The sequence below is a fragment of the Hyla sarda genome, chromosome 6, assembly GCF_029499605.1.
Source record: "Hyla sarda isolate aHylSar1 chromosome 6, aHylSar1.hap1, whole genome shotgun sequence".
Lineage (NCBI taxonomy): Eukaryota > Metazoa > Chordata > Amphibia > Anura > Hylidae > Hyla > Hyla sarda.
Genome location: NC_079194.1, coordinates 296,454,794 through 296,481,355, shown reverse-complemented (window position 1 = coordinate 296,481,355; position 26,562 = coordinate 296,454,794). Strand labels below are relative to the sequence as shown.

The following is a 26,562-nucleotide window of genomic DNA, read 5'->3' as shown; positions in this document are numbered from 1 at the left end:
TTTCGGTGTATATTTTGGTGTATATTTGTCGGATTTTTGGTGTATATTTGTCGGATTTTTGGTGTATATTTGTCGGATTTTTGGTGTATATTTTGGTGTATATTTGTTGGATTTTTGGTGCATATTTGTGCGACTTTTAGTGGTACGCCGGCCTGCGCGATTTCTCACAATCCAGCTGTTTTCCATGAGTTCTGTTTTTTGCTTCGCTGTAGGCAGGGATTTACTAATTGCGACTTTAGTTAAAAAGTCACAAAAAAAAATGTGGGTTAAAAAGTCACAAATCTACACCAAAAAAATGCGATCAAAAAGTCCCATCAAAACAAAAATGGTACCTATAAAAACTAAAGATGACGGCGCAAAAAATTTGCCCTCATACCCCCCCCCCCCCCCCCCCGTACACGGAAAAAAAAAGTTACAGGGGTCAAAAGATGCCAATTTTAAACATACTAATTTTGGTGCATGTAGTTTATAATTTTTTTAACTATTAAAATTAAATAAAACCTACATAAATTGGTTATGCGCCTGTTTCCATCCAAAACTCCTGGGGCCCCTACACACCACCAGGGGGCCCAGTCCAGCTGTACCATAACAACTGGCCAACTCTCCACCATTTCCATACTCTTAACAATATTTTTAAAACCTTACACAACTCCAAGGACCTATAGACCCTCGACCTAACCAAAAACCGCACACATAAGGGGTGTGTGGGGGGTACTTCTTCACCTAACTTTCCCACAGCCGGCTCCTCCCCCTTCCAGCCCTTACATACCCCTGTTACTCCTCCCCCCGGCTACTGTGCCCCCCCAATAGCATACCCCAGTAGGAAAACAGCCCATTTAACCCCCAAATGTCTGTGAAACATTTTAACCCTTTAAAGGGGTATTTCAGGAAAAAAACTTTTTTTTTATATATCAACTGGCTCCAGAAAGTTAAACAGATTTGTATATTACTTCTATTGAAAAATCTTAATCCTTTCAGTACTTATGAGCTTCTGAAGTTAATGCTGTTCTTTTCTGTCTAAGTGCTCTCTGATGACACCTATCTCGGGAACCGCCCAGTTTAGAAGAGGTTTGCTATGGGGATTTGCTTCTAAACTGGGCGGTTCCCGAGACACGTGTCATCAGAGAGCACTTAGACAGAAAAGAACAACTCAACTTCAGAAGCTCATAAGTACTGAAAGGATTAAGATTTTTTAATAGTAGTAATTTACAAATCTGTTTAACTTTCTGGAGCCAGTGGATAACCCCTTTAAGTACACTAAAACCCCAGTCAAGCCGCTACCCGCTAGGGTGTTACCCTCCGCTCCATACGCTCCCATTTGTGTTACTTTACATCTGTTCGTCCATTGTATTTGCCTGGGATCTGCATTGCTTCTTCTAAAGGGGTCTTTTTACCTTCTACTGCTCACCTACCCTGAGGGACTACAAGTCTCAGCACTGTGCCGGTTCTACACTACATATTTTTTTTTTGGCGATGGTTTTGATTCTCAAGTACATTTCATAACAGCTGCAGCTTAGTTTCCCATGGTTGCACTGCAAGCCTTCAGTTTCATGTGCTTGGAGAAGCTCTGGCAATCCCCAGAGGCGCCATGCATAGTAAGGTGCGGGTTTATTTATAAGCAAGGTCACTCTTCAGTCTAGCTCATGGCAATCACGATGATACAGCGAATACAAAAATGTGCTTTGTTTATGTGGTGGAGGCAGTTCTTTTACCAAGGACGTACGTACAAAAGGAACCATGAGCGGTTATGGAGCCCCTGGAGAAAGGGGCCTCAACCGTAGTTTGAGAGATCAAATTCAAGGGTTCCTCCTCCTAAAAGAACTGTAGTATTATCAAGGACGATGGTTGCCCCTTAATGTGGAAACAACATAACCAACAAACCAAAAATAACACATAAATTCAAAGAACAATAAAAAAAAAAAGAACAATACCCTAACGTCAAAGAGTGGGAAAGAGTAGATGGTATATAGACCCAATGGGCCCTGTCAAGAGACCCTGTGCATTATGGAGACTTATTTAAAGGGGTAGTTTGGTGCTCCAGCGTTCAGAACATTTTGTTCAGGACGCTCAGATCCAGAGGCTGTGGTCGTGATGTCACAACCACACCCCATTGTGCTGTCAGGCCACGCCCCCTCCATGGGTAGGGGGCATGTCTTCCGATGTAAGCCTACCTCTTTTGTATTAATATACAAAAATAGTGTTCCTACTGCCTCTACATATTTTGATGATATTTCTTTTTGTCTCATAACATTGCAAGGAGCCTGTAAATGCAAAGCTGCTCTTGTGTGTTGCAGTGCCGGAACATTGCCCGTCACCTTCCGTTGTCTGGAAGAAAACCTGGGCATCGACAAAAGAGTAACACGATTTGTGCTCCCTGTCGGGGCCACCATTAACATGGACGGAACTGCTCTCTACGAAGCTGTGGCAGCCATTTTTATTGCTCAGATGAACGGTGTGGTACTGGATGGAGGACAGATTGTAACGGTGAGGTGAGTAGTCTGGGATCAAATTTAAGTAGATACTCTATTGGGTTGGGTCTGGCACCTGAATGACTCTCTTACGGTTAGAGTGTGGACCAATCGTGACATCTGACCCTGTCCCTCTTTTTTGTTTTCCCTGTAGCTGCCCGCCAATCTGATTCTATCTGTAGTATTAGATGGGGTTCATTAGTGGAGAAAATCCCATTGTAGGACAATGGCTTTCTACTATATCTGGGGGGATGTGGGTCCCCCCCTGGCTTCTCCCTAAAAGTGGTTGAATGGTTTGGGACCTTTTCTTGACTGTATTCTTCATGAACTGCTGAGTCTCTTTCCTCTCTGAATGTACGCTAGATTCTATATTGAGGTCCTTTTATTGGTGGGGCAGAGACCCAATATTTAGTTTTGGGACTTTGCAAGCTCCAAAAGATCTGCTTTGGGGGGGGTTATAATTCTTTGTGTTCATTTTTTTAGCTTGTGTTTTTTTTGTTTTCCAGCTTGACAGCCACTTTGGCCAGCGTTGGAGCAGCCAGTATACCCAGTGCAGGCCTGGTTACCATGCTTCTGATCTTGACGGCTGTGGGGCTACCCACCCAGGACATCAGTCTACTGGTCGCTGTGGACTGGCTTCTGTAAGTAGTGGACAGTGAAACCTCTTTATGATCTCCACCCAAGATGTCAGTGAAAAAATAGTATTCTAGAGAGGTGGTCCAATATATGCAGGACATATGGGAATTGAAAGCCTGTCAAAGGAAAATCTGGTCTAGAGCAGGATGGTCTGCTCAGTGAGGTGGACTTTTGAAAGGTTAAAATATTGGCATGTATTGTTCAACGTTGGACAGACTCTCAAATTGTCAGCAACCCCATATCAGGGCTCCTAAAGGTGACTAAAATGGTTGCCAATGAGGCCTTGAAGAAAAAAGCCACTCTATCAACAATAGACAGCCACCCCATATTGTCCATGGTAGATTAGTTGGGCACTATGGCCTCATCCAGTGATCAGTGTAGACTTTTCTAGGGTGGTATGGATGAGGTAGGCCAAAGCCAACATTAATTTTGTATTTTTGATTATCTCAGCTTTTATTTTTCTAATCTCAATTAATAAAATCATAGGTTATTACAGGAAACAAGGCCATTATTTCTCTTCCTCCATCCCGATAACTCTTGTATCTGCTCAATATAAGGGACCGTATGAGGACTTCCGTCAACGTGGTGGGTGATTCCTTCGGTGCCGGCATAGTCTACCATCTATCCAAGGCAGAGCTGGACGCTCTGGATAAGCAGCACGCACAGGAGCTAGAAATGACCAAGACTCAATCCATCTACGATGACATGAAAAACCACAGGGAGAACAACTCAAACCAATGCATTTACGCAGCGCACAATTCTGTTGTAGTCGACGACTGCAAGGTACCGTTCACCTTTATGGATATCGAGACCTGTATATAGACTGCATGCTACAGGGTTGCATCTGCATGCCCGGTGTCGCTGTTGTATGTTTTAATCCTACTGCAATTAAAACAGGCCAAGTCACCCCTAATATAGTGGCCCCCATCCTCACATTGTAGCTTGGTAGAAAGTTACTAAAAGCGAGTGTTCTCCCTTTCTACTACAGTGTATCATGGAAAAGTGAGCAGGACATGGTGGGGAACAGGGATGTGCACAGACATTTTGGGGGGCAGGGGCTAAACTTAAAAAAAAGGGGACTTTCGATAAATATTTATATAAATGCCCACATAATGATGCCAGACTGCCCAGGTTACCTTTAGGAGGAACATCAAGAGGGCAGAGGCTCAAGACCCTTTCTAGTCAACCTGTGCACGTCCCCGGTGGGGAATATCCACTAATACCAGAACGCCGGGATGGAATTTCCTCAACACAGTGCCGGAGGAACACCAGCTATAGCAGGTTGAAACTGCTGTAGCTCACTATCTCTTTTAGTATAGAAAAGTGGTGGAAATCAGTCATACTGTGTGTGACTTACAGGCCGTGGACCCCTTTGTGGAGATTATCAAAATTTATTTCCAAAAAGTGGTGTGGACTGGGACTGTATACATATGGTGCTCAATCTGAACTGAAGCTGATCACCAGCTCTCTACCCGCAAGGACTCGCTGCGACCAGTGCCACCTCAGGAGGAATGAGGCATTACATAGGCCTTAGTCAAGTCAATCGCCCTGATTTACTAAGAGTGGAGTTTTCTTTGTGGGATTAAATTTCCTAAAAAAAATTTCCCACGGTATTTACTAAGGTTTCCCTACATTTTGCTTTTTTTTTACACATGCTCTGATCTGCAGCTCAAATCCACCACATTTTCTGTGGAAACCTTAGTAAATAAGTTGGGTTTTTGTGAAAATGTCAGTGACATGCCCCCTTTTTGACGACCACGCCCCCTTTTCAGGGTTTTCTCAGTAAAATGTTATTTTTTTCCAATTCTGGTGCACAATGTATTCTGGTGCCGATGTATTGTCTGTATAATGCAGGAAAGGACTGGTCCTCCAGAGCAAGAGAAGCTCTTTGTGGCCCCTCTCAACTCTAACTTTAAGATGAAGATCCCAAACAGTGGACACCCCTTTACTTAGCACTTATACCGCATATAACATAAAAAAAACAAAACAGAAAACCCCATTTGTTCATGTTTAGACATGACCAAATTTTTTTATTATTATGTTTTTACTATTATTATTCTTATTATTATATATATTTTTTTACATTTGTTTTAAAAACTTAAAAAACTTACTTAATTTTCATTATTATTATTTTTTTATTGATCTATTTATAAAATTTACTTAAAGGGGTATTCCGGCCAAAGACATCTTATCCCCTATACAATGGCTAGGGGATAGGATGTCTCAGGGGACCCCCCCGCGATTTCCGTGCAGCACCCGCATTCTATGCCGGGCTGTTGCTCCAGTCTCGGAAACCTCTTTGTTTCCGGGACTGGAGACGTGACGTCACGCCACGCCCCCATCATTCATGTCTATGGGAGGGGGCGTGACAGCCATCACGCCCCCTCCCATAGACATGAATGAAGGGGGCGTGGCATGACATCATGAGGGAGCGTGGTGTGACTTCACGTCTCCAGTCCCGGAAACAAAGAGGTTTCCGAGACTGGAGCAGCAGTCCCAGCGACAGGCCCCCCCATGATCAGACATCTTTGGATAGGGGATAAGATGTCTTTGGCCAGAATACTCCTTTAATTATCCAATTGAAATATTTTATTAGTGTTAGTTAAAATATTATACCCAATCACATTTTTTATTTCTTTCTTTTCATTAAATATCTTTAATTGTGGATTCAACATGGGGCATTTTTTTTTCCTGTATGAATGCAGTGAAATAAAAACTCTCTATACTTCCATATGAAGGCACAGTAGGACCAGTAGGGCCCTATGGGCCCGATGTGTAGGCACAGTAGGGCACTATGGGTGCCGTATTAAGGCTTTTTTCCATGATACACAGTAGCGTATAACTAACCATCCAGTAACTTGCATTTTGTATTATAATGTTATTATTATAATTTTGTGCCTTTTTTGCTGGTCGAGGGGTTTGTCACCTGTTAACAGTGACAGTGTAATGCCAACCTTTCTGAAGGCAAAGAGGTTAATGAGATGCCAACAATCATATATATATATATATATATATATACATAGGATTTACAGTGGAATTATAATAGAAGCCGCCATTTTCCATTGTTTCAGATTAAGGAAATTTCGCTATTTCCTCCAATAATTGGTGCACAATATGGCAGCTTCCATTTTGCGTAGCCAATAGATTTTCCCCAAATCCTCACGCTGGTCACCAATACATTCTGTCCGGTATTTCTGTGCTATATTTGGGGTAGAATGGCTACATTTGCATGGTTATTATAATTTTTTTGTATATATATATTTTTTTTTGTATAATCATCATTGGTACTTTGTATCTTTTTTTTGTAATGCATGCTTATCCTTTCCTCTTACGGACGGGAGGGATGTTTTTATTATTCGTGTTGAAATGTCGGTGCATTTTGTCATGTTTCCATGTTCCAATGCTCTCATGTATCCAGTCTTTCCACCGAGTCGAATACCAGTCCTGTCTGTAGGTGTTGTGTTCACTGCGGGGACCTTAGTATGTAAGGTAAGGCACGGATACGCTCTTAAGGATAGATGTAGTGCATAATAGTGAATAGTCGCATAGTGATGTCTATAAGCAAACAAAATATTCTACAATGTTTGGATTTCTGGCCACAAACGCAAAATCACCACTTTGGACGACCCCTTCTCTTCTAGTAGAGTCCCCTGATGATAACTTCATAGATTGTTCCCCTGCTGTGACCTATGGGAAACCTAGCTGATGGTGTTTAGTTTCCCTGCAGCACCACCACAGGTCAGAGTAAGCATTACACTGTTGTGTCATGGAAGGGAATGGGCTGTCCCTGTTATTTAGAACATGTTGGGTCCTCCAGATGCTTTTTGAATCTCTTCTGCTGTGGCTAAAAGATGAAGGCCGTGACTGGCGACCCATTTGAAATGGAATTTTCTAGAATAAATGAAGTAAATAAAATAATAAAAAGACAAAACAAAACAAAAAAATAAACATTATAGTCGAACTACTGATAAAATTGACCAACAGCCCCCAAAAAACTAAAAAATCATTGCCCATAGTTCATGTATATTCCATTAAGACATAAAGGGGTATTCCGAGCAAAAACATCTTATCTCCTATCGAAAGGATAGGGGATTAAATGTCTGATCGCGGGGGGCCCGCCACTAGGACCACCCGCGATCTCCCTGCAGCAGCCCGCATTCTATGCATAGCTGCGTCTGCAGTTTCAGAAACCGCCGGGCTTCCGAGACTGGGACGTGACGTCATGCCACACCCGCTCCATTCATTTCTATGGGAGGGGGCGTAACAGCCGCAACGCCCCCTCCCATAGACATGAATGGAGGGGGCGTGGCGTGACATCACATCCCCGTTTCGGAACCCCCCGCGATCTCCCTGCAGCAGCCCGCATTCTATGCGTAGCTGCGTCTGCAGTTATCAGACATTATCAGACATTTTATCCCCTATCCTTTCAATAGGGGATAAGATATTTTTGGAATACCCCTTTAAAGTAATGAGCTGTTACTATCCTTAAAAAGCTTAGGGTACCCCGATCACTTACCTTTTTACAGTTTCTTGATACGTCCTCCGAGATATGAGGATTTATATTATGACTATTCAGTTCATAAATGGGCGTGCACTTAATTTAAATAATGGGTGAAGGGTGGGATTATACTGCCAAGGGGTGTGTATTAGGGATACACACCCCTTAATGTAAAACATTCACACCCCCTGATTGTATAATCCCTGCCCATAATTTGATAGTCACTCCCATTTTTTTTTATAAGTTCACGCCCATCTGACTATTAATTGAATTGTGACACTATAAACCCTCATATCTCGGGAACAGGAGGGCGTATCAAGAAACTGTAAAGAGGTCACCCAAAATATCAGGTCACCCTAAGCTATTTAATGACACAGGTGCCCATAGGTCCTCTTAAAAGAAGTTATTCAGGATTAGAAAAACAGAATGTAGCTGTCATAAAAAAAAAAAAGACTTTCGAGACGTAATAGAGGTATGTCTAAAGTTTTGAATGGTAAGGTCGGTACGGTAACGTAAATTCCGTTTTTTAAGAAAATTCTTCCATCTCACATAAAAAAGAACAATTCTTGACCATTTTTATTTCTTGCAAAGTTTGTGACGTTTCTCACTATCCCTCCTGGGAATATTTGCATAAATTGACAACTGGGATTTTACTATTACCCTGGTCAGTGGGATGTTGCCAACAATATTGGGGTCTATATTGGGGGTTTTATTGCTATTTGGGACATGTCTGAAGCCTTTTATTTATTTTTATGCAGTTTATTGAGTGTTTTTTGTTTTTCAGACGTTTTTGCCCATATATAATTTTTGGGATTGAAAAGCAACAGACTGTGTAGAAACACGCCCCTTTGGTAAGGGGAAAGATTACGCCCAGTTGTCAATTTATGCCTATATTTCCAGGAGGAATTACAAAAGAACAGCATAACATTCTAGGAATTGATGCTCCAGAATTGTTATTCAATGAGGAATTTAATTACTTTTTCCTGGAACAGACATATCAGGGCATTTCAGGAAGCTTTGGGTGATGATCTCTTAAAGGGGTACTCCACTGCCCCCATCACACCTCCTCAATGCGAGTCTATGGGAGGGGGCGTGACGTATGTCACGCCCCCTCCCATAGACTTGCATTGAGGGGGCGTGGTGTGATGCTCATAGCGATGCTCAGCCCCCTCTAGAGCATACATGTGCTCCAATGGGGGATGTCTTCATTAGGACTAGATGATGTAGTAATAAGATGTTGGGAAACGTTAGTTGGTGAGATGGTCCGTTCAACGATCTGGAACAAAGCAGAACAAATTATTTCAAGTGTATGTTCACTTTATATAGAGTTGAGAAACTTTGTAAATACATTGTATTATTAATCCTACACTGATCCTGAGTTATATCATGTAGTATACTCCAGAGCTGTACTCACTATTCTGCTGGTGAGGTCACTGTGTACATTACATTACATTACTTATCCTGTACTGATCCTGAGTTATATCCTGTATTATACTCCAGAGCTGTACTCACTATTCTGCTGGTGAGGTCACTGTGTACATACATTACATTACTTATCCTGTATTATACTCCAGAGCTGTACTCACTATTCTGCTGGTGAGGTTACTGTGTACATACATTACTTATCCTGTACTGATCATGAGTTATATTCTGTATTATACTCCAGAGCTGTACTCACTATTCTGCTGGTGAGGTCACTGTGTACATACATTACTTAGCCTGTACTGATCCTGAGTTATATCCTGTATTATACTCCAGAGCTGTACTCACTATTCTGCTGGAGGAGTCAGCATATAAATACAGTATATAGTGAATGCAGCATATACAGAATATAACTCAGGATCAGTATAATATAAGTAATGTAATGTATGTACACAGTGACCTCACCAGCAGAATAGTGACTGCAGCTCTGGAGTATAATAAAGGATGTAACTCAGGATCAGTACAGGATAAGTAATGTAATGTATGTACATAGTGACCTCACCAGCAGAATAGTGAGTACAGCTCTGGAGTATAATACAGGATATAACTCAGGATCAGTACAGGATAAGTAATGTAATGTATGTACACAGTGACCTCCCCAGCAGAATAGTGAGTACAGCTCTGGAGTATAATACAGGATATAACTCAGGATCAGTACAGGATAAGTAATGTAATGTATGTACACAGTGACCTCACCAGCAGAATAGTGAGTAGAGCTCTGGGGTATAATACAACTCAGGATCAATACAGGATAAGTAATGTAAAGTATGTACACAGTGACTCCACCAGCAGAATAGTGAGTACAGCTCTGAGGTATAACACGGGATATAACTCAGGATCAGTACAAGATGTGTAATGTACTTACAAAATTTCTCAACTTTTCATGTATACTAATTCTGTGTAAAGGTAAATTATTTCTAGGTGAACATTGCCTTTAAATAGTACAATTTAAGGGGTACTCCGTTCTTAGGCATATAGGTGGAGATATATCAAAACCTGTCCAGGGGAAATGTTGCTGAGTTGCCCATAGCAACCAGTCAGATCGCTTTTTCATTTTCAAGGAAAGAAACTGAACTCAGTTGCTATGGGCAACTCAGCAACTTTTCCTCTGGACAGGTTTTTGATAAATCTCCCTCAGTATCCTCTATCAACAGGGGGAATAAGTGTTTGATCGATCTCCGTCCAGACACCCCTGTAGTCTGCATATAGTGATCTCCGCTTGGTGCTGGATTACTGTCACCACAACCCGAACCTGTTGCCCACTCGCCCCCTCCATATATCTCTATGGGAGATACGGAGATACGGGAACACACGACTAACGTACACTGTTTTCCATGGTGTAAGTGTTTCTTACGTGTGACACATTTATCATTTTAATAAATAAATTTGGCACACATAAGCGAAAACCAAGAAATGACTTCACAACACCACTTTGTAACACCACCCTTTCTCCTCTCCTGCAATATATATGTATTTATTTAATTTTTTTTACCACCTTTTCCCCTAAATATACTAATCTATTTTTATTTCAGTTCCGTGAATGCAAAGGACTACTTGTGGGGAAGTGTGTTTTGGAACAATTTTTTTTTAAATGTGTTGTGTTTTATTTTTTTAGTTTTCTGAACAGGCTTAGTAGTGGAAGCTGTCTAATAGACGGAATCCATTACTAAGCTGGGCTTAGCGTTAGCCCCCAAAAAAGCTAGTGCTAACCCCCAATTATTACCTCGATACCCAACACCACACGGGTGCCAGGAAGAGCTGGTACCAACAGGCCTAGAACATCAAAAATGGCACTCCTGGGCCTAGGTGGTTATAGGTTGACGTTATTTAGGCTGGGAAGGGCCATTAACAATGGTCCTTGCCCACCCTGATAACGTCAGGCTGTTGCTGCTTGGTTGGTATTGTGCTGAGAATGAAAATATTGGAAACCACACACATTTTTTGCATAAATAATTAAATACCGGGTTATAAAAAAAATAAACGCATAGGGTTCCCCGTATTTTCATTCTCAGCACAATATCAACCAAGCAGCAACTGCCTGACATTACCAGGGTGGGTTAAGACCATTGTTACTGGCCCTCCCTAGTCTAAACAACACCAGCCTGTTGCCGCCTAGGCCCAGGAGCGCTGTTTTTGACACTCCAGGCCTGTTGGTACCTGCTCTTCCCGGCCCCCTGTGGCGGTGGATACCAGGGTAATAATTGGGGGTTAGCACTAGTTGTTTTTGTTTCTAATGCTAAGCCTGGCTTAGTAATGGATTCCGCCTATTAGACAGCTTCCACTACTAAGCCTGTTAAGAAAACGAAAAAAATAATAATAAAAACACCACACGTTTAAAAAAACTTCAGTCCAAAAAACACTCCCCCACAAGCCCTCGTTAACAATTTTATTAATATTAAACAAAGAAAAAAACGCTGGTCCTCGACGTAATTCACCGAATCCGAAGAAGTCCTCCGCATACACGGATCTGAAATGAGAAGAACATGGAAAATATTTTAATACATTTATGGTGCCTTCAGCAGTTGTTAAACTACAACCCCCATCCCATGATGGAAGTTGTAATTTAACAACAGCGAGCCTCCAGTTTAGCAACAGCTGGAGACACCCTGTTTCTAAACTGCAACTCCCATCATGGGAGTTGTAGTTTAGCAAGACCCAGGGAAGCCTCTTATCTCCCACTGCCTGCGCCGCATGACTACAGCTCCCAGCATGTCCTTACTGTAAAGGAAGGCATGCTGGGAGTTGCAGTTGTGGGGCGCGGGCTGGTGGGAAAGGTGCGGGCGGGTCACAGGGAAGCTTATCACCCACTCTCACATCTCCCACCCACCTGCGCCACATGACTACAACTCCCAGCATGCCCTTACAGCAAGGACATGCTCGGAGTTGTAGTTGTGTGGTGTGCGGGTGATAGATGCGGGCGGGCGAGCGGTGGGGAGCGGAGTTGGCCGGGAACCATGAATATAATACTACAGCATTGTCTATTCATATTCACCGCCTGGAACTGTGATTGGTCGAGAGGTCTCGGCCAATCACAGCTTCAGGAGGGAAATATGAAACTACAGTGCCGCAGTTTCATATTCCTGTGATTCGGCCGGGGAGCGGAGCGCTTGTCACCTGCGCGCACCTCACAACTACAACTCCCAGCATGTTCTCACTGTAAGGGCATGCTGGGAGTTGTAGTCTTACAACAGCGGGTGGTACACGCAGGCAGCCAGTAATCGATGCGGAAGGCGGGTGATAGATGCGGGCGGGACTTTATGCAAGTTTTTTTTTAGTGTAGATTTGCGACTTTTTAACCCACTTGCGACTTTTTTTTTCTTTTTTTGCGACTTTTTAACAAAAGTCGCAGTTAGTAAATCCCTGCCTACAGCTAAGCAAAAAACAGAACTCATGGAAAACAGCTGGATTGTGAGAAATCGCGCAGGCCGGCGTACCACTAAAAGTCGTGATAAATATACACCAAAAATCCGACAAATATACACCAAAATATACACCAAAAATCCAACAAATATACACCAAAAATCCAGTGTAAATCCTTTGATGAATTCCCCCTATATCTCTGTCTCTCCCATAGGCATGTATGGGGGGGGGGGGGGTAATGAACATGCCCACTCTGAAGCCCGAAACGCCAGAGTGCCGTGCCGGAGATCACAGGGGTCCCAGCTGTCGGACCCTACTCGATCAGACATCTTATCCCCCCATCCTTTAGATAGGGGATAAGATATCCAGGACCGGAGTACCCCTTTAATGTTATTTTTATACAATTGTAAAAATGAAATGTAAATATTTTATAGGTTTAGAGTGCCCCTTTATTCATAAATGTTTATAAGCTAGACAGTATACCTGCCCTGTGCCAGTATGTACCACATAATGCTGGCTAAGCGGTATTATTATCCATTGAGATGGAAATAGAACAAAGTGGGCGTACTGTTCCCATAGTATTTTTACTGTATATATTTGTATAGTCCAGTGTTTCCCAACCAGGGTGCCTCCAGCTGTTGCAAAACTACAACTCCCAGCATGCCCGGACAGCCTTCGGCTGTCCGGGCATGCTGGGAGTTGTAGTTTTGCAACAGCTGGAGGCACCCTGGTTGGGAAACACTGGTATAGTCTTAATATGGCGAGAACTCTATAAAAAGCAATGACTGGAAAATGTGATTTTTACTGCCGTTGCACTTTGTCTTTAGTTACCTTTATTCTGCAGCTGTTTTTTTGATGCATTAAAGGAACTTTGCTAGATTCTGCTGTGTCTTCCTGACTCCTGTCGCCTGCTCTGTGCATGTGTGCCGCCCTCCCCTGCATGTGGTTAATATATATGCTTGCCTGCTTGCTGCATGGTAAATACTCTTCTTGCTTTCTTTGCACTAATAACCTCCTAGACCCTTGTCAAGACCTCTCACATAATAATGCATAGAAATAATAACAGAATAATATATATATATATATATATATATATATATATACACACAAATAATATACATCTAATAATAATGCATATAAATAATAACATAATATACTGTGTGTATATATATATATATATATATACACAAATAATATACATCTAATAATAATGCATATAAATAATAACATAATATACTGTATATATATATATATATATATATATATATGCACACAAATAATGCACATCAAATAATAATGCATATAAATAATAACAGAATAATATATATATATATATATATATATAAATAATATACATCTAATAAAAAGGGATATAAATAATAACATAATATACTGTATATATATATATATATATTCACACAAATAATACACATCTAATAATAATGCATAAAAATAATAACAGAATAATATATATATATATAAATAATATACATCTAATAATAATGCATATAAATAATAACATAATATACTGTGTATATATATATATATATATATACACACAAATAATACACATCAAATAATAATGCATATAAATAATAACAGAATAATATATATATATATATAAATAATATACATCTAATAATAATGCATATAAATAATAACAGAATAATATATATATATATATATATAAATAATATACATCTAATAATAATGCATATAAATAATAACATAATATACTGTATATATATATATATATATATATATATATATATACACAAATAATACACATCTAATAATAATGCATATAAATAACAACATAATATATAAATACATTTTTAGGAACAATGCAGCACTGCGTCACAATTAGATGTCCGGTGCCAGCGCCCCAACTCGATCAAAGTCCACGTAATAGAACAACAATGGCGCAGCACTCCAAGTGCAAAAAAACAAACTTGAATTTATTCCTTCATGTTCTGCAAATTAGCGACATTTTAGCTCCTCAAGCATGCTTGAAAAAAAGGCTCCATTGAGGAGCTGAAACGTTGCTAAAAAATTTTGGGATTTACCCTACTATCTTTCCACATTGTCTGAAATTTTAACTCTTCACATACACCATAAAGCTAAGCTAAGTCTGGGCTGGTGTAGTTTTAGAGACTTTTCAGTGGCTTTACACCTTTTTTGCACCTTTTCACAAAAAGGCGCAGTTTCAGAAATCCTGTCCATATCATGTGTATTGCCAGAATCAGTGGATTACAATTCAGAAATGTGTAAACCAAAAGGCCAAATAAACCCTGCTTGCACTTTTTTTGCACCTTTTTTTTGCACCTTTTCTAGACACAAGAAACAGTCTAAAGACATTGATAAATGTCGGCCTTTGCATAGGAGGCACACAAGGGCATAGCGACTTGTAGAAGTCACACCCAACCTTGTGTCTCAAAGACCTATGAGGTGGCCCAAAGACCTATTTGTCTTTGGGTGCATGGCAGGTGGGGGCCCGGTTTCAGATTTTACATTGAGGCCCAGGAGCTTCAAGTTGCACCTCTGGTTACAGCCTAAAGGTGCCCATACACCTTCGACTTTTAAAGGGGTACTCCACTGGAAAACATTATTATTTTTTTTAAATCAACTGGTGCCAGAGAGTTAAACAGATTTGTAAATTACTTCTTTTAAAAAATCTTAATCCTTCCAGTACTTATCAGCTGCTATATGCTCCACAGGAAGTTCTTTCCTTCTTGAATTTCCTTTCTGTCTGACCACAGTGCTCTCTGCTGACACCTCTGTCAGTGTCAGGAACTGTCCAGAGCAGGATAGGTTTGCTTTGGGGATTTGCACCTACTCTGGACAGTTCCGAAAATGGACAGAGGGCTCAGCAGAGTGCACTGTGGTCAGACAGAAAGGAGATTCAAAAAGAAAAGCACTTCCTGTGGAGCATACAGCAGCTGATAAGTACTGGAAGGATTAAGATTTTTAAATAGAAGTAATTTATAAATCTGTTTAACTTTTGGGCACCAGTTGATTCTTAAAAAAATTAGTGCTACTTTAATTTATATTGATGCCCTGTAACCCATTTCTATGAATGAGTCAACAAACATTTCACAAATCCAGTCATGGTCCCTCAATTTTGGCTGTCCCACGTGGATGTGGTAGGACCAATGTAGTCAGGAAGCGGTGGAAATTCTCCTACATTATCAAGGGTAGAGGTCTCGAAATGATTAACCATCATGCAATAGATGTCTTCTTGTCTTCTCTAACTCGATAGGTTGGGAGGGAGTGAAAGCTTTTGAAAAACCGTAGGTTAATCCATTTGCCATCTTGGAGAAACACAAGGTCTTTCGAAAGCTTGGACACTTTCCCCAAGATATCTCTTTAAAGGGGTACTCCGCCCCTAGACATCTTATCCTCTATCCTTTGATCGCGGGGGTCCCACCACTGGAGACCCCAGCGATCTCCGTGCTGCATCCTGCGTTCGTTTAGAGTATTGGGTTCTGCGTCGGAGGCTCGTGATGTCATGACCGCGCCTTGCTCGTGATGTTACGGCCACGCCCCCTCAATGCAAGTCTATGGGAGGGGGCGTGACGTCCGTCACGCCCCCTCCCATAGACTTGCATTGAGGGGGCATGGCCGTGACATCACGAGCCTACTTCCCGCATCGCCAGTCATTCAGTTCGATCCGTGCACCGGAAGTCTGGGGTGCCGCAGCCGAGATCGTGGTGGTCCCCAGTGGCGGGTCACCCGCGATCAGACATCTTATCCCCTATCCTTTGATCGCGGGGGTCCCACCGCTGGAGACCCCAGCGATCTCCGTGCTGCATCCTGCGTTCGTTTAGAGTATTGGGTTCTGCGTCGGAGGCCCGTGATGTCATGACCGCGCCTTGCTCGTGATGTTATGGCCACGCCCCCTCAATGCAAGTCTATGGGAAGGGGCATGACGTCCGTCACGCCCCCTCCCATAGACTTGCATTGAGGGGGCATGGCCGTGACATCACGAGCCTACTTCCCGCATCGCCAGTCATTCAGTTCGATCCGTGCACCGGAAGTCTGGGGTGCCGCAGCCGAGATCGTGGTGGTCCCCAGCGGCGGGACACCCGCGATCAGACATCTTATCCCCTATCCTTTGGATAGGGAATAAGATGTCTAGGGGCGGAGTACCCCTTTAACTTCACACCTTCCACTTTCATTGGCGCCTAACATGGTCCAACGCTCTACTTCTCTAGCACTGACACTAGATGTCCCATCACTACGTCCACTCACCTTGACATATGAGAGTTGCTCACTTTTGACATGGTCTTCTTTTGGAGCTTAGATGGTAACCACGATCATTTTCAGGTGACGCTGGCAAACAACGGCAAAACGGCAGACTTCAATGCTGTAGTGGAAGAAACTCTGGAAGCGTAAGGGTGATGGGAACCCCACCGCCACAGCCTGTCTTCACGAAGAGCGTTAGCGTACAGTATGATCTGATGAATCTCATTCCATTCATAGCTACCCAGCACATCCTTTACAGTCATAGCACAGAAAAACCATTTTTTGGGCATCCGAATATGCAAAATGGGCAAAACCAGACCAATGACTGACTTGGTCTTGGGGTGTCGAGAATGTTTGAATGAGCTCACACCTCATTTTAAGGACTCAGGTATCAAATGTGCAGAATTTGGGAAGGTTCTGTCTACAAGGACAGTGTTCATTACATTCCGTTCAATGGCTGGTCTCCTACCCATTCCATGTCAGGATCTACGTTCAATGCATATACACGGTATTACATAGCGGTGACCGACTTGTTTTCTCAATGACCGCTTCAGGGGGGTCTTGTATTTTACTATTATCTGCTCCGATATATCTATGTCATGATGAATCTTATATTCCGGCCTGACACAATGTTAATATGTTGAAGAGATATTTTTGGTCTTGATACTTCTAGTGACCATCTAACCAAGATTCTATAGGATATATTTTATATTCATATATTTCTAGGTTTCCTCACGGGACACTAATTCAAAATCATAGCACTGATGGTTTTTTTTTTCCTTCTTGAGAGAATAATGTTCCTTAAAAATGTGAAATTAACTTTGATATTCAGAAATCTGTGACTTGTCTCATCTCAGTGTATATTGTATTTTATGGTGTTTGTATACTCACTTGATTTGTTTTATTCATTTTATTCTACTTATCTATTTAACACAACATAGACAGATATTTCCTTTTACCAGTTACCTTTAGGACACGTTCATTTGATGGTTATTATAGCACATTTAAAAAAAAAAAATATATATATATATATATATATATATATATATATATATATATTTAATTGAATTTTTTTAATTTAATTTTTTTTTTATGAAAAAGAATTAGATCAGATATAAATTTATTTCTTATTTTTATTTTTTGGCAGATCACTTTTGCCTCAACATTATCCAAGTGCTTCAGACATATTAATGCAATAAATGTAGGGGGATGAGAAAAATATAAAATTTTCAAAATTTTGAAAAGAAAAAAAAATACAAAAAATTTTCTGAATCGGATTGGAATTCTGATTTCTGCAGAATTTTTGTGTTTTTTTTATTTTTTATAAATTGTCCTTATCTTAGATAATTTAATATTTTTCTTATTCCTCTAATGAAACAAAAACATTTTTTTTTCTGTTATATTTTTGTGTAAAAAAAAAAAAAATATTACCTATTTCTCGATAGTATCTCTATGAGAAGAGTGATTATAAGCACAGGTATATTTTTATGGGATCTTAGAATGCAGAATACGTGCACAGTGCCTCAGGTATCTGCACCCACTTAGCACATACGTGTCCTCCGGTATCGCTCGGTGCCTGCAGGGTAGAATGGATTCGGCGCGAATTCCTCTAGAGACCGTTACCATGGCATCCTGGATCTGCACCTGGCTTCCGATGATAGCACAAGCAGCCGGGATGCTCTATATAGATATGGCAGGTGATGCTACAGTTTGCAACGTGCAAAAATACCCATCATCGAGTGCAACTCCCCCTCCCCCTCTTTTCTTAATGATAGGCTCGAAAATTTCACACCGCCAGAGCTAGATAAAGTTTAGGCGACTACATGGCCGATATATTTGTTATATGTATTTCACATATTTTCTCCAGAGCTTTTATAAAATTTAACTGACAGGCATTTAAAGGGTTACTCCGCTGCTTAGCGTTTGGAACAAATTGTGGCTCGTGACGCCATAGCCCTGCCTCCATGATGTCAAGCCCCGCCCCCTCAATGCAAGTCTTTGGGAGGGGGCGTGACGGCTGTCACGCCCCCTCCCATAGACTTGCATTGAGGGGGTGTGGCGTGACGTCATGATGGGGCGTGGCTATGACATCACGAGCTCCCAGCGCCGGCTTCCGCGTTCAGAACAGTTTGTTCCAAACGCTGAGCATCGGAGTAGCCCTTTAAGCTCCACCCACAGTCAGACATGTGACCTAACAGCTTAGCACTAACTGGATAACTGCTCTCTAAGATAGCGCCGGAGCAAAATATGGTTTAGGTGACTACATGGCTGATTTATATATCTTTTGAGCTATTATATGTATTTTACATATTTTCTCCATTTAAATCCAGAGCTTTTATAAAATTTTATTGACAGGCGTTTAAGCTCCACCCACAGTCAGACATGTAACATAACAGCTTAGCGCTAACTGGATAAGTGCTCTCTAAGATAGCGCCGGAGCTAAATATGGTTTAGGTGACTACATGGCTGATATGTCTATTGATCTATTATATGTATTTTACATATTTTCTTCATTCAAATTCAGAGCTGTTTTTAAAGTTTAACTGCCAGCCGTTTAAGCTCCACCCACAGCCAGACATGTGACCTTACAGCTTAGCGCTAACTGTATAACTGTATGCTGGGCTCTCACGAGCCGCTGCTCTGCCAAATAGCGCCAAAACTAAATATGGTTTAGGTGACTACATGGCGGATATAGATGTATTTTATGTTTTTGTTTTTTTTCTCCATTCAAGTCCAGAGCTGTTTTCAAAGTTCAACTGCCAGCCGTTTAAGCTCCACCCACAGCCAGACATGTGACCTTAGCGCTATCTGTATAACTGCTCTAAAAGAGCCTACATTCCGTATTATACACCTACCTACCTAGGGTCTAATGAGGAGGGGCATAATTTCTGTACCTTGCACTTCTTAGTGACCGGTCTTATATAGTCATTGACCATAGAAAAGCACAAAGGGAGAAAGAAAGCACAAGTGATCACGTTCCGTCCGATGGAATCCGCGTTCACCAGTTCCTAGGTATTTGTGATGCTTCCGACTGGTGGATCCGTCTTTGGGACGAGTAAAATTTAATTATCATAAATTATTATAAATGATTCATTATGAGACATAATATCCTGTTCTGTGCGTGAAACGGGATGTACTTTATTATAGGCCCCGCCCCCTCACCTAGAGGACTGCTACAGTGTAAAGAATAGTGAAAAGACATGGAAATCTTTGATTTTGATGGTAAAATGACTCTTTTGTGTCATAAGAGTCAACGACCGCTGCCAACTTTCATTGCCTACATGATCGAGAGCCAGCCCACCATCAGTCGTACCGCCCTCTACTCCTCCCACAATGCCTAGAACATTCCTAAGATAGCATAGTATAAGATTTTCATCTAATCCAATAGGAGGATGATTAATACACTGCCAGTGACGTCATGTGGTTTACAATGCTCTGACTTTGCCTTTACACAATTACGGACCAAATATAAGGGTAAATGGGACCAGTGATTATTCCATTTCTATTTAAATCATCTCATCCTCGCTCTGTATGGTGCAAGCAGTAAGAAGTTATTGGGGTTGCCCAGGAATAGAAAAAAATAAAACAGATCTAATTTCTTCCAAAAACAGCACCACCCCTGTCTTCAGGTTGGGTGTGGTATTGCAGCTCAGTTGCATTTAAAGGGATTCTCCACTACCACACAACGGGCTGCGAAGGTCGTGACGTCACGCCACGCCCAATCAATGCAAGTCTAAGGGAGCGGGCGTGGCAGCTGCCACGCCCCCTCCCTTAGACTTGCATTGATTGGGCTTGGCATGACATCACGAGGGGCGTGGCTATGACATCACGACCCCCGCAGCCAGCACCCAATGTTCAGAACAAAATGTTCCAAACGATGTTCCAAACGATGGGGCAGTGGAGTACCCCTTTAAGTGAACGGAGACAAGTTGTAATACCATGCACAACCTGAGGACAGGGGTGGTGCTGTTTTTGGAAGGTCTGTTTTGCTATTCCTGGACAACCCATTTAATGGATTCCCAAACTCTACAATCCATGTGACATCAGAAGGATATATACATTAATATGTAATTGTTTTTTTTGCTGTTTTTTTTTTTTTCTTACATTATTGGCTTAGTCCTTCCGCCATATGTTGCTAAATTAAACAATATGGTAAAATTCATATAAACAAGCTATAGAAGCCCCTGACATCCAAGAGATTCGGGATTATTGGATGGACCAAAAAAAAAAATCACATAATAGGATTTTTTAGTCTAAAAAATGTTGTAGCCCTCGAACAGTGTTACCCAACTAGTGTGCCACCAGCAACTGCAATGCTGGAAACTAGTTTTTAGGAAGAGTTGGTGACTTGGGTATAGTCCCTAAACAATCTGGTAGGCACTCCAACATAAACACCTGGGACTGTCTCGGTATATTAGGGACAAGTGGTAACTAGGATACGGTCCCTAAATTACTATCTGGTAGACACTCCAACAACAACACTTGGGATTGCCCCCAAGAGATTAGGGACAGTTGGCAACTTACGTATGGTCCCTAAATTTACTATCTGGTAGGCACTCCAGCATCAGCACCTAGGACTGTCCCGTTAGATAAGGGACAATTAGTGACTAAAGTATGTTCCCTAAATTACAATCTGGTAGGAACTCTAGCATCTGGGACTGTCCCAGTAGATTAGGGACAGTTTGTGACTAGGGTACAGTCCATAAGTATTGATCTGGAAAACATCCTAACATCAACACCTGGGACTGTCTCGGTATATTAGGGACAAGTGGTAACTAGAATACGGTCCCTAAATTACTATCTGATAGACACTTCAACGTGAACACTTGGGATTGCCCCAGGAGATTAGGGATGGTGGTTGATTTAGGTACCGTCCTTAAATTTAAATCTGGTAGGCACTCCAGCACCTGGGACTGTCCCGGTAGATAAGGGACAGTTATTGACCAGAGTATGGTCCCTAAATTACGATCTGGTGGGCACTCTAGCATCAGCATCTGGGACTGACCTGGTAGATAAGGGACAGTTGGTCACTAGAGTATGGTCCCTAAAATACGTTCCGGTAGCCACTACAACTTCAACACCTGGAACTGTCCCGGTAGATTAGGGACTAGGTTTATTGTAAGCTTGGGGCAAAGGGTAGATACCCTGTTTTGCCTCAAAAGCAACAATTGGACTCCCCAAATAAGTTCCAAAACAGGCCTAAGAACCTGACCCTTGGTGACGTCTCCAGGAAATTTTAGTTTTTGGCCATAAGGGTACCCAACTTTCGGATTCATATCTACCGTGTTTGCGGTTTCATAGATTTTAATTTAGGGACTTCTTATCCACTTGTCAGACTCCTCGTAGAGTTGGATTAAATCGTAAAGAAAAAAACTAAAAACCAAAACTAAAAAACACAAAAACATTCTCCCAATGCAGTACAAATCATATATTTTGTGTATTCCCATATCATTTTCTCTCTTCCCATAACAGAATTTCTTTTTCTTTTTGCCCCTTGCACCCCGACCACCTACGACCCATATAACGTGTATATAGTCTATACATATATACAGCCGGCGTGTTGTAAATATATCTGAATGTGTCTCACGGTTCTGTAAGCAGCAACGCTTGTGATGTCTCCTCATTGACGAGTGACTAACTCCGGATTGTGACGTACTAATGGCCGTAAAATGGAATAATATTATTAGAATTTTAAATTTTTTTTATATATATATATAATTTTTTTTGTTTGTTTTGTTTTTCCCTGATCGGTGGCTTAGTGATTTAGACGTGTGATGTAGCAAAGAGATTTAGGAGCTAAAGTAGAACTTTATTAGGTTTATGTGGCATGTCGCAGCAGTAGAGACTGATAGGGTTAGTAAAAAAATTTTGAAAAATTAGCACAGTCGTCGGTGACATACAGAGTTTGATATGGTAATTGTCGTAAACTTTTTTTCCTCTAAGGAGAGCGTCCTATGGCCAGGAATAGGTGAAAGTGTTTTTTGGGGGGTCAGGCAGGTTGATTAGTTTTTTTTTTTTGCTTTATTTCGTTGTCCAAAATGGACTCTCATAGTTCGATGTTGGGCTGGGGAAATTCAGGCTGCCCTTTCATGGTGCCTGAACCTAGAGTCCTCATTGAGGTCCCCAGCCAACCCTGTAGACCTTGATTGATAGATCTCTCCCTACACCAGTGGTTTCTCCCTGGTGGTTTTTTCCCTGCCCCATTGGCCTCAACTGATAGATCCCTTCTCTCTATGGGTATAGGGCAATCGTGTCAAACTGTAGCCCTTTAAATGTTGCAAAACTTCAACTCCCAGTATGCCCGGACAGCCATTGGCATGCTGGGAGTTGAAGTTTTGCAACATCTGTAGAGCCACAGTTGCCCTATACCCATAGAGAGAAGGGATCTATCAGTTGAGGTCAATGGGGCAGGGAGAAATTACCTGGGACCGCCCTGATGACTCATGGTTTCGGGCAGCATGAAAGCGATGACAACTTCTTATTCAATTGGACCTATCAAAAGAAAATTTGTAGCTCCAGCCTGTAATTCCCTTGTTCATGCCTGCAGGTTCTATGTAAACCTTCTCAACCAACCAAAATCTATCTAGTTTAAAACAGTGAATAGATGGTAGGGAGGAGGGAGATGCAGCTGAAGTAGAAGTGTGGAGACACAAACTACACCAAAGTAAGGGGCAAACAGCATATGGGAAGGGTCCTCTCAGTTAGGATAGGTTCAGGTTGAGTTTGTGCTGACACCTGTGGACATTTTCACCCAGGAAACTTCCCAGAGACACCTACTTTGATGAACATTTGCATAACTCCGCCTTCAACAATCCTGGGACAGTTGGGAGGCATGCTAATGCTAATATTTAGGAGGTAAGGGTCATTATATGAGAATGGTTGGGACTGGTGGAAACGTGCTCAGATGGTCTACATAGGACCTGTTTCGAACTTACTCTCTCAGGATTAGAAAAACATAGTTGCTTATAAACAGCACCCCCACCCGGTCACAGGTTGCGAGTGGCATTGCAACTCGGCCCTATTATTTTTTTAAATCGGGCCGCACCATGATACCCAGGGACAAAAAGAAGCGGAGAATAGCCATGTTTTTCCAGTCCTGTAAAACCTCCATAAACTCTACCTCACTATCTCAGTATCTTTTCAGCTGTATTGTCCTGGTATAGATACTTGTAGATTTTCATGTTTTTTGAAACCTAAAGGGAATATTCCACTAAAAAGTTAGAGGCTTGTTATGGCCATCAAGCACATTTCCTTCAGCCAGGCTCCACCCACTTCCCTTGAGTTGAGCCATGTGACACCAAAGCTCCTCCCAGAGAAGTAAAGGGAATATAAAGTAGTATTTGAAGGCTGTAACATAGGACAAAGCTACAATATACAACATATAATCATACATTTCCACTGAAACATTTCCAGGCCGTCGTCGACGTAACTGTGCATTACTGAATGGAATTTTCCTTTAAAGAGTACCCGTCACTAAATAAAACTTTTAATATAGTGTTCCTTGTGTAATTAGCAGACACTTTTCCATTTACTTGCTTTTAAAATTATCAACATAAATTTGTTTAAAATGTAATAGAAAAAACGGACACTAGGTGGCTCCGTTCTGTTCCCTGCTGCAATTAATACTGTGAGTTTGGTCTCCTCCCGGCCTGGCAGGAGACCAAACTCAGGAAGTGCTTCTCTGCACTGAGCCTGATTGACAGCTGCACAGAGCCTCACTGAAACATGCACAGTGCCTGAGGTCTTCTATTCATCACAGCACTGCAACCATGTGAGGGCGGAAGTGGTTCCCCCAGCAGGCTTCACTGATGTCATGCCTGATGGAAAACACCCACTTTCTCCTGCTGGGAGATTGTACTATGTGAGCAAGAATAAAGGTAAGATACAGAGCTTTTGAAAGCTCTGGATTTATTTTTAGGGGTAGGAGGAATGTTAGAAGTAGTTAGGGAACATAGCCTGAGTTAGTTTAGAAAAGTATATATGGTGACAGGTACTTTTTAAATGACGAGTACATTTCAACTTGCACCTACAGGGTTTGATCCATATCTAATTAACACCTACTCAAAAAAATAGCAACTGGACTTCCCCAAGTAAATGGGTTGTATAAGAATCGAAAAACATGACTGTTTACTGGCTACTTTTTGCTTGAAACAGCGCCACTATTGTCCACAGACTGTATCTGGAATTGCAGTGCACCTCTATTAGTTTGGTTTCACACCACGTTTTGTACTTACGGTTCCTGTATACGGCTGGGAGGAGGGGGCGGGGCTTAATCATGGCGCCCGCACTCAGCCATATAGGGGAACCGTATTTAATGCATGTCGGCTGCCTTTTCGGCCGTATGCGGTTTCCCGACCGCAGGCAAAAACGAGGTCGACCGCGTTTTTGCCTACGGTCGGGAAACCGCCTACGGCCGAAAACGCAGCCGACCGGAGGCTGCGATTCACTTCGGTCGGCTCATAGACATGCATTAAATACGGTTCCCCTATAAGGCTGAGTGCGGGCGCCCCGATTAAGCCCCACCTCCCCCCTCCTCCAAGCCGTATACGGGAACCGTAAGCACAAAACGTGGTGTGAAGCCACCCTTAAAGTGAATGGGACTGAGCTGCCGTACCAGACAGACCATGACTACTATCTGCCTGAAACAATGCCATTCTTGTCCCCAGGTTGCAGCTCAGTCCATTCACTTCAATAGAGGTACACTGCAATACCACATTGCAGTGCACCACCATTGAAGTGAATGGGACTGAGCAGCCATACAGTGGCTACCTTCAGCATGAAACAGTGCCAATCTTTTCTGAAGGTGGTGTTTGGTATTGCAGCTCAGCCCCATTCAAATAGGATTCAAAATAGGATTGAGCTGCCATACATGACACAACCTGTGGACAAGAGTGGCGCTGTTTCTGGAAAAACCCACATATTTTTAATCTCATACAGCGATTTTAACTCAGATTAATATTGTACTTATGTAAATTGAATGACAATGTCTGTCCTGTGTTTTTTTTTTTTTTTAAAGCTAAAATTGCATAATAAAGTGTGTAAATTGTTAATTTGATGGCTGATAAGTGGGAACGCCCAGGCCTCCCGGTGTTTGTCATGTTGACGTGTAGGACCTCTCCTTCGTGACGTGTGCTGTTCATGTGTATAACTTCTGCCTTTTGAGATGTGTAGGAAGTTGCTCTGATGCTCTCAAACCGTGTCACATCATTTTCTGTAACTTATGTATAAAACTGGAAATTCTTTATACATGACAATACGAATATAACATAATTTGCTAAGTGTCGTAAATCTAATGTACATATTAATAAATGTTGGTATATAAAGCCTCACCGCCCCCGAGTGTCTTCATTTCGTTAGATGGGGGGGGGGGGGGGGGGGGGGATGCTGGGAAGAAAAACATTGTTGGTTGAACTGTGATACGTGTATAACAAGTCATGTAACTGGGTCATGTGATCACCAGTCTCTTAAGAAAATCACTGTGTTGAATGTGCCAGGGGAAGTGCTCAGTCCTGGGCAGCTGACTATCTGCAAACTACACAATGACAACATCCCCTATCAAATCCCTCCTGCTAGCTCCCAGACCCCTCCACTCTCAGGTCTATATGTATACTGCTGCTATCTCTATGGCATCAGGATATATAGTAGTCAAACACACTGCCCTTCCAGCTCTATCTGTATACTGCTGCGATCTCTATATGATCAGAATATATGGTAGTTATAGACCTTCCCTCTCAGCTCTATCTGTATACTGCTGCTATCTCTATGTGATCAGGATATATAGTAGTTATAACCTCCCCTTCCTGCTCTATCTGTATACTGCTGCTATCTCTATGGGATCAGGATATACAATAGTTATACACCCCCCCCCCCCCC

At 41.8% G+C, this 26,562-nt stretch overlaps 1 protein-coding gene across 3 annotated transcripts in view; it reads left to right on the top strand.

Annotated features, from left to right (window-relative positions):
* Nucleotides 1–26,015, top strand: part of SLC1A2 (solute carrier family 1 member 2) — a 129,506-nt gene extending 103,491 nt beyond the window's left edge. For 2 of the 3 annotated variants that reach the window (XM_056527869.1, XM_056527871.1), the window contains exons 8-11: nt 2,295–2,489; nt 2,975–3,109; nt 3,662–3,887; nt 16,771–26,015. In XM_056527869.1, the coding sequence (XP_056383844.1) occupies nt 2,295–2,489; nt 2,975–3,109; nt 3,662–3,887; nt 16,771–16,839 (625 nt within the window). In that variant the 3' untranslated portion in view covers nt 16,840–26,015. Of the gene's footprint in view, nt 1–2,294; nt 2,490–2,974; nt 3,110–3,661; nt 3,888–6,522; nt 6,594–16,770 lie in introns of all 3 variants that reach the window. The other variant, XM_056527870.1, reaches the window with a different exon arrangement.
* Nucleotides 26,016–26,562: the final 547 nt, after the last annotated feature.